Source organism: Helianthus annuus, chromosome 15, assembly GCF_002127325.2.
Source record: "Helianthus annuus cultivar XRQ/B chromosome 15, HanXRQr2.0-SUNRISE, whole genome shotgun sequence".
Lineage (NCBI taxonomy): Eukaryota > Viridiplantae > Streptophyta > Magnoliopsida > Asterales > Asteraceae > Helianthus > Helianthus annuus.
Window position 1 is genome coordinate 51,219,919 of NC_035447.2, and position 9,595 is coordinate 51,229,513.

Consider the following 9,595-nt stretch of genomic DNA (forward strand, 5'->3'; position numbering starts at 1 on the left):
CCTCCTGTCCTTCACCTTATACCGTCGCCGTTGAAGAATTCCGGTTTAATCGCTTTGATCCCGTCATAACTTCCTTCACAACTAACAACAACCTTGGACATATATTCATACAACCCAATTACAAAACCAATAAGTTTTATATAATCTATAAATTCCTACAATCTACAAACTCTTTTAAATCAAATTTGAAAAGGAATATAACATATATTCCAACAAAGCTAACTTTCCCTCCAATTTGGTAAGTTGTAACATTTGCATTTAAAGTGAATGAAAATTTAGATCAATCCTCACTTGTTCTATACCTGTTAATTTTAACAAGAGAGAAAAAAAGAGAGGTTATGGCGGAGATGGAAAGCAACACCGAATTGATTCAGCTCCAAAACTATGGTGTTGGTGCGGGTGACTTGAATTTTAACGAGATCCAACAGTGGTTCTTGAATTCAGATTTGTATTCATAATCGCAATCAGGTTCGATTTTACACGCACATGTTTTATCATCCTGGTTGCCGGTGTAACGCCTGTCATCGGTAGACACCATTGACTTCATCGAGGGGCCAGACTCCAATTTGTTTCAGTGTTAGCGGATTTTGATTGTTGTTTTGTGAGGCCAGACTCGGTAGTTATGTAGCGGTATTTTCGATGGATGATGGTTGTTTTAGAGATATGGATCAACTAAGTTTAGGTGATCGGAGATTGGTGGTGGTGGGGAAGACAACTGGGGAGTGGGTCTGGCGGTGAAGAAGAAGAAAAAAGGGGGTTGGCTTTAATTTTATATTTAACTAGGTTAGAACCCGCGTGTACACGCGGTTTAACAAATAAAAACACTTTCAATTTGTTCAGATTTAATCAAAATTAATTTAAATTAAAATAAATTCAATGTAAATAAAATAAACTTAATAATACATAGGATAGGTAAAAAATACAACAAATATTTCAAATTTCACTAAAAATTTGCTTGTACACCATATTTGTTGTTGAGTAATTGACCGTTAGTATGACCTGCAACTAATGACATGACTGAAGCACAAATATCGACCGTGAGCAAAGCAAAAGCATCTTTGAATACACAAATATGAGATTTCACTAAGAACTTGAGGTTAACAATAATAGAAACACCGTCTTCATACATCTCAGCTTTAAAATATAACAAAGCTAAAATGTATTGAAAAATAAAACCTAAACAAACACAGTAGTGTTGAGTTTTCCCCTAGTACAACTTCAATTTTGCTTTGACTCTTACTCTTTGGAGACTGATCACAAATTACTGTAACACCATAACAATGAAGCTGGTAATTTGTATAAACAACTACAAAAAATGAGATAGTATTCGCCTGAGTATATGGTCTCTGCTATTTCTAATTGCTTGTACATCTTAACACACACGCATTTTAAAGGAAAATAGACCTGCAATCGGCTGGAATCACATATTCTGCACATGTTCCAACATCACCGATAGTTCCATACGGTTCCATATTAATTCAGATTGGGATTGAGGATTATTCACATCTCCACTTTCGAGTGCTTGTTTAATCATCTTTATACCAACATTAAGAACTGCATGAAATGACGGACCTAAACCTCTTCCACTAATAGTATCAAGCAAAACTCTACCCTGTTAACCATTAAAAAATGATTAATTTATATAGTTTGCTAAAGAAACTCAGTATTAACACCTTAACAATAGATTGACATAGTACTTTCACAGCTCCAAGCCTCCAACATCAATTCTTTCCAAGCCTCCAACATCAATTCTTTCCCACCTGATACAATTACTAAATGAATAAAAATAATACCATACAAAAAGCAATATTAACACTTGGTGTCTCACCTGGTACAATAACTAAATGAATAAATAATACCACACAAAACCCTCCAAATCATCTTATTCAGTTGCCCAGATTTTTTATATGGTTTATAGATACAAACACAATACCTCACCACCAGATTATCTATTGAACTTTTGGAATTCATATAAATTTTCTTTAAGAAGTTCAGATACGATTAACAAATGATCCTGAAATACATGAAGATAAAAACATATTAAAGCAAGAATCATACCAAACAATGATGAAACAATATAAGCCAGTAGCAACAATATGTTCACTTACTCTGAGAAGATGGTATCGATCACCAGGATCCTGCTTGTTGACAAATTTCAGAAACTTTATTTCATATCGGCTTTGGTAAAAAAAATTCTTTATTATTTTCAATAGTTTTCACACACAAATCCATGCCGGAATTAAGATAGCATGCTTGAATAGCTTTCCTAAATGCAGCAGATCAAAAATACTCGGATACATGATTACAACCAGCAATTACCATATTGAAAACTGTTTGTTCAATTAGGAAACCCATGCAAATCGCCTCACGGCATCTGCAGTTCCATGGACTAATTCATTCCAGTTTCACCATATGTTCGAGTAGCAGTGAAAACCTACAACAATCACACAATTCTATAAAACTCTTAGAATGTACAATCATTTATGTTGGCATCAAGTACATAGGACCTACAATCACATTCTTACTCCTGATATTTGAAAATTCTTGGAACATACCTCCCCAAAAGTTCACACTGGTGCCAAAATAAGATTTGAATCATTAATAAACATTCAACAAAAAAAGTGACCAATAAACTCTTTGAATAAAAAAAAAGAAGAGAAGTACCTGAAGAGAGGCCGATACCAGAAAAGAAGATGGATTACCGTGTACTACACGGGCTAGACCATTTAATTTATATAGATCATAAGTGTATAAATAAAATAGATACAAAGAAAGTACATATTCCTAAAGATAATTGTATATGATGTTAACATATTAAATATGTGTCGAATTACACGTATAGCATCTACATAAACAAAACTAAGCTTAAAAATTGGTACATCCATAAAGCACCGAATTCTTCTTTGATTCCCAGCTTCCATAGCGTCTTTGATTTCCTGCAAAAGAAATTGCATACCCATGTAATCATTAATGACAATAATATTCGCACTAACCCATTATATAGATCATATAGTATGATATATAATCACTTACCTTTTTTGACCCGTTCCACCACTAATAAAACTGAGAAATATGTTACTCTAGCACTTGAACTAATAACTCATTATATTTTCTTCTAATTACACTTACCTTAACACAAGCCAACAAAACCCACCAGCGACATTAGGCTTTATGTACTTATATAAACAATATAAACCACTAAAAAGACTTGCTTTCTTGTATACTAAAGGGATGTGTGTACAAAATAACTCAACCAATCTTCTTAATAACAAAACATAATTTTTAAAAATCTGAATATAGAAGTGATTGATAAGCTTGGTAAGCTAGTAATAATATTAGTTGATGATAAAGTGAAGTGCATTAACATTTGAGTAATGTTTACTTAAGAAATAAATACAAAACTGGTCAAAATATAGATACCATAAAGAAACGGGTTAAACGGGTTAATTCGGTCAAAATATAGCCTATTCTGAATGACTGTGTTACAACCTGCTAATTCAAATCTGGATGGGCATAATAATTGTGGGGCCTACTTGTTTTAAGTTATAATCAGATTTTTTTTTTATTTATTTATGTTAAAAGGAAGAGTAGTTAAGTTATTTCCCACATAGTTAACTGAACAAATTAACGCCCATCCAGTGTGGGGACTACCCGATAGGGATGAGAAATAGTACCGGGTACCGGTACCGAATTTATTGAACCGGGTACATTTTCGGTGCCGATTCGGTACTGACTTTTGACATTTTCGGTACCGGTTCGGTACCGGTATTTATCGGTTTTTACACTAAAATACCAGTACCGTACGAACAACAAGTGAGCAAACCACAAAGAACAAACATGCTATTTTAAAAAGTTGAAGACTAAATATGGAAAAATAGCAAACCATATGGACAGGGTGTACCTATCTACACACCCATTTCACTATCTAAACACCAAAAAAGGTGTTTTTTGTCCTTACATGCACACCCTACAGTATCGAACTGTGGCTAAAACGCGGCGTTTTGGTCCGGTTAACCAGACAAAGACTGACGGGTGTCTGACGGGTCTGTTGACCGGACCAAAACGCCGAGCTCCGGCCGCGTTTTGGTCCTGTCAACCAGACAAAAGACTGACACCCGGTCTGGTTGACAGGACCAAAACGCGGCCAAAGCTCGGCGTTTTGGTCCGGACAACAGACCCGTCAGGCATTTGTCTGGTTAACCGAACCAAAACGCCACGTTTTGGTCACAGTTCGACACTGCAAAGTGTGCATGTAAGGACAAAAAACACATTTTAGTTTGGCCCCTCTAAAAACTGTGAAAATATAGCTCCTATTTTCATTCACATTTCTTCCTGCACATTCTATCGGCATTCTGCCACATTATCCACCACAATTCGTCAATCAAAACCCTCGATCGAACGCCTCTTTTAATCAGGAAAACCCTTGAGATCATAACATTTTGGTACTTCAATCAAGCTTTCAAGAGTTGTTGTACATACGGCCATGGCTGATAACTCAAAACCCGATTTCTTACAGCTTATTAAGCGAATTGGGGCTTATCTATCCACCAAGATCTCAAAAATATTCGTCACACAGGTTCCCAAACTTTATTTTAGTTATGTCAAGAGTGGATGATTTTGTTATACTTGATTTCCAACCGTTAGTTTTACTAAATTAGGGTTTAATACTTGAATTGAGTTGCTTTTATTTCATTCTGATCATGCTTTGAATAATTATAGAATTTTTTTTTTGGAAAATCTGATTAGGGTGTGTGAATTAGGTTATGGTTGGAATTCTCGAATTGATGTACCTTTCGGTCGTCAACTTAGTAACCCATGAAGCAGAACTACTAGTAAGTAGGGTTGATCACAGTCCGGTTCGGCCGGTTTTGACAGAAATTTTGGGCCCAACCTTCATACTGTGTACATACAATATACTCTTAAAATGAAAAATAAGTAAATTATAAGTGTGAATAGGCTAGTTCCAAGTTTGGGTAAACCTTCATACCATTTAAACCGGCATACTTTCTTCGGTTTGGCCGACTTTCTACTGGTGAGGCATTGCTTTGGGATAGTTGTGACACGGCGCGACCTGAGAGATACGTAGTCATAAGGCAGGCCCGACTTTAAATACTAATAATGCGTTTTGTGAGATTTGACTATGGAATGCATTGACCGTGGATGAGAAGAAAACTCCAGAGTTAAGCATATACGTAGGTGGGAGCATTTAACTAGGGAAGTTTTCACTCGGGTAACCACAAACAAAACTGTGACTCTGTGAGCTCCTAGTGGGAAAAGCAGACACTATTGATGATAACGGCCATTAACGGGGGCCGAATGTTACCTAATAACCAAACTCTTTTGTAAAAGTTTGTGCTCAACTGCTCATCCAAATGTTACAGTATAGCTTGTATAAGTTGGACAAAGAAAGTATGTATTATGGCAAATTATTTAAGCCATAGATACACTGCAAACTGAAGTAAATCATATGTTTTAGAAAAATAGAATATAATGAGTTTGTAAGTTCTTAAATTTTCAATGATCGTTATCTTTATAATCAAGTTAGATATTTTAATATTATAAAATCTGGTTTCAGGATTTTCGATCTGTTTGGGCTATAGCAGGATTTGCTGTTGCAGTCATTTTCACATACAGAGCGTTAAGAACACCTAATGGATCTCGAAGAAGACAAACCAAAAGTCAACCGCCCTCACCTAGCACTTCTGGATTCAATAGTCATCCAAATGAAAACTCGTTACCTTCTGAAGATTTAAGAGCACAAAGTACAACCGCTGGGCCAATCCAACCTGCAAATGTATATTCAGATTCGATAAAAAAAGTTTACTTTTTTTTTATTTTTTATTTTTTTTCCCCATGTAATATTGCTTCTTTTTTGTTGCTGGTTCAGCTTACTTTGGGACAAATAGTCAGGCAGAGACTAAGTGACGGAAGAAAGGTATGATTTTAAAATCACTTCATCTCGTCATACCTTATACGCATGTGATTGCAAGTCTATAATCCTGATTTAACCTTTTTCTTATTAGCAGTTCTTACTTGATCATGTTTTTAATAATATTGATGAATTTTGTGAAGGTAACTTGCCGGTTGCTTGGTGTTATTCTGGAGGAAACCACTCCCGAGGAGCTTCAGGTTGTGATAGTTAATTTTTCTGCATACGTTAAGATCCGAATCAATCGATTAATTCTGATTTTGATCATGTCTGGCAGATTCAAGCGACGGTGAAACCCTCTGTTTTGGAAGTTCTAATAGAGATCACAAAATATTCTGACCTCTATCTCATGGAAAGAGTTTTGGATGATGAAAGTCAAGTATGTATGATCGCATACTTCCATTTTCAGAATCTTTTATAATAATTGTTTTAACAATTTTTGAAATTACTTTTATTTCTCCTTTTTAATCATGTCATTGCAGGAGAAGGTTTTAATGGCTTTGGAAAATGCCGGGGTTTTTACATTCGGTGGCTTGGTTAAGGACAAGGTAATAACCAACAACTTATTATAATTATCAATACCTTGTTGACCAATGGGATAAGGTCAAACGCAGCTTACTGTTGCATTACTGGATATATTATTGATTTGTTAATAATTTATATTTAAATATGTAATTGCAGGTGCTATTTTGTAGCACAGAGAATGGAAGAATGTCTTTTGTTAGGCAGCTGGAGCCAGATTGGCATATAGATTCAGATCCGGAAATTACTTCTCAGTTGGCGGTATGTATATACACGTTGTTACAACCAAGTTTTAACATATTCTCTGAAATATAAGTATGATATTCTATTTATTAAAACATATGATACGAGAATGTTTTTAGGGTCAAAAAGTCGTTACCGTATCGCTAGTAGGGGTGTATACAAGCTGAACCGCTTGTGAGCTACTTGAGACTGGCTTGCTAAAAGCTTAAACCGAGACAAGCTTATTTGTTCTTAAGCAGCTTGATCTCGAGCCTAAATTGGAGCTCATGTACCGCGCTTTGATTAAGCTAGCAAGCCTAAACAAACTCGTTATCTGTATAAATATAATTTATTTTATTTAATATGATTAAATAGAAAATTGTTGTTCCATGCATAATTATGATAAAAGTAACTAAATAAAGTAAGTAAATATTTAATAAATAATGAACGAGCCCCGAGCTTAGCTCAAACTTGAAAATTGCTCACTAGCAGAGCTCGAGCTATAGGCTTGACTCGACTCGTTTACACCCCTGTTAACTAGTATTAAATTTGAATTATTTTGGAGATAAAAAGACCGTAAACATCTAAATCTTATTTGAATTTGTTAAGCCATTTGTTTGTTTCAATCTGGTAGGTATTGCCGTATTGGATGTTTATATTCCTAAAATACATGAGGTGTACAAGTATACATACTGATACCGACTGATATTTTATCTTGCTTTTTCCTTGCTCACAGAGGTTTATCAGACACCAACTTCACATTTCGATGAAAACGGAACGAATTGCTTCAAATGTTTACAGTTCTTCATCGTTGGAACAGTTTTTCATGGTTTGATTTTAAAAAAAAGTCAACACACGCACAGCTGTTTCTCGTCTCGTGTAATGAGCTTATATACATGTGCAATGAATCTGGTCCCAGATTATGTAACTTAAACTGGTTTTGTGTCTTGCCTGTAATCTCTTAGGTAGTTTGTATTAGACAGAGAAAGAACATGGTACATACCTTGATCAAGCAACCTTATTTTTGGATGTTTCCTGATCCCAAAAACTTTTTAGATGATGTTTTAGGACTGCGTGGTTCGTTACTAATTCGTATTTCTCGACATTCTTGCTATTAGAGGTTGTTACGTTATGCGCGCCACACTCCTTAGATGCTCGATATGGTTGAAGGTTTAACTGATTGAATTAACAATGGACCAAAGCAACATCACATATGAAACATTAAGGGGCATTTGGTTCGTTAGAATTTAATAGAGCTAGAATCTCAGTTATATTCGTAATATGTTTGGTTCACTTTGTTGGTTAAAAAAATCATTATCTTTTTTTTTTTTTTAACAACAAACAGAAACTTCATTATTCTCATCAAGAAAAAACATCCCACAATAAGTAGCTATGCGGACATAGATACAAACTCAAGAGACCAAGGAAAGAAAAACTGGAACATACATCAAGAGAAAACCAAACCAGGGAGCCTTATACATCAAGGATCGAAAAACTTCTCCACTCATGCCAGGTTATCCCTTGTATCTTTGATCTTCTGCTAATCTAGTCGAAAGTTTCCTCCTTTATCTCCTCAACTAATTTGTTTACCTCCATTGTCGCGCCGTTGAACACTTTTTTGTTTCCATTCTTTCAAAGGTTACATGTGGTTGAGAGATAAATGGCAAATATCACTTTAGCTTTCTTCCTAGGCCAATCTGTTCTATCCAATTCTTTTAACGACTCCATGTGATTTCTTGTTGTGATTTTAAGCCATAACCAGATTTGAATCCATACCAACCTCGCAAACGGGCAATGAACAAACACATGCTCAGCCGATTTAGATGATAGACCACACACTTTACATACCTCCAATGCTATTTGCACCCCTCTTCTCCTTAAAGCTTCAGCCGTGGGTAGCTTCTCGTCGAAAGCTCTCCATATTAATAAATTCGATTTAGGCGTTGCTATTCTGCACCAATCCAAACTATTCGGTGCAACGTTTATATCAACAATTCCCCCCATCTTTTTCTAACTTCCTTTACCGAGAAACCGTATTCTACATTTCCCTTCCAACTCCATTGATCTTCCCTTAACCCCATCGATTGTTGCAGTAATTGGCTGTTTAAGCTATTAATTTCAGTCTTTTCCTCGTCAGAGTTCGGTAACCTTCGCCATTGCCAGTCCCATATTACGCCACCTCCTCCGTATTTGTAATTCTGGAACACTGAAGCCATTTTGTTTTTCGCTAACCGAAAGATAAGAGGGTATTCCTCCTTTAATGGTCTGCATATTGCCCATGTATCTATCCAGAAGAGCGTCTTATCTCCCCTCCCAACTTTGCTTTTTAAACACTAAATGACATTTATGCCTTCCTTTTTAAAATCTTCCTCAACTCCCACAATTGCTTTCCAAACCCCGGGCAACGTTTTTTTCACTGGAATGCTTGATGTTACGCTTCTATTATGATGTATTGATTCAATCGATTTGACCCACAACTGATTTGGCTCTTCTTTTAGCCTCCACCGCCACTTCATTAGTAGCGCTAAATTCATCTCACGTATCCCACCTACACCTAGTCCACCCATTTTCTTTGTCGCCACAATTTTTTCCCATTTTACCCAACGAATTTTGTTTACACCTCCACACCCGTCCCAAAGGAAACGTCTTCTAATACCCTCCAATGTTTTTATTACCGCTTTCGGCGCTTTATACAATGATAAATAATGATTTGGAATACTACCCAATACCGACTTTATTAACGTGAGCCTCCACCGCAAACGAGAGGAGCCTTGCCTTCCAGTTCGAAAGCCGCTTATTAAACTTGTCGATCACTTCCTTCCAATTTCTAATTCGGTATAGTTGGTCGGAGAATGTAGGGGTACTAAAAAAATTTCTCTCAATTTCCTTGGAATAAAGAAATTCAACATTCCTTTTAAACAG

The 9,595-nt window shown here is 35.9% G+C and overlaps 1 protein-coding gene and 1 long non-coding RNA gene across 2 annotated transcripts; one reads left to right on the forward strand and one right to left on the reverse strand.

Moving 5' to 3' along the window:
• Window positions 1–1,078: 1,078 nt before the first annotated feature.
• On the reverse strand, window positions 1,079–3,518 carry LOC110909659. The gene is made up of 2 exons (XR_004882010.1): window positions 2,665–3,518; window positions 1,079–2,572 (listed from the first exon to the last, which is right to left on the reverse strand). It is a non-coding gene; the product is annotated as an uncharacterized LOC110909659 (long non-coding RNA).
• A 797-nt stretch (window positions 3,519–4,315) lies between these two features.
• LOC110911608 (peroxisome biogenesis protein 22) lies at window positions 4,316–7,706 on the forward strand. The gene is made up of 8 exons (XM_022156240.2): window positions 4,316–4,576; window positions 5,576–5,794; window positions 5,888–5,935; window positions 6,073–6,129; window positions 6,207–6,308; window positions 6,412–6,477; window positions 6,611–6,712; window positions 7,410–7,706. The coding sequence occupies exons 1-8, from the start codon at window positions 4,484–4,486 to the stop codon at window positions 7,506–7,508; spliced, it is 786 nt and encodes a 261-aa protein (XP_022011932.1). The 5' UTR covers window positions 4,316–4,483; the 3' UTR covers window positions 7,509–7,706.
• The last annotated feature ends 1,889 nt before the right edge of the window (window positions 7,707–9,595 follow it).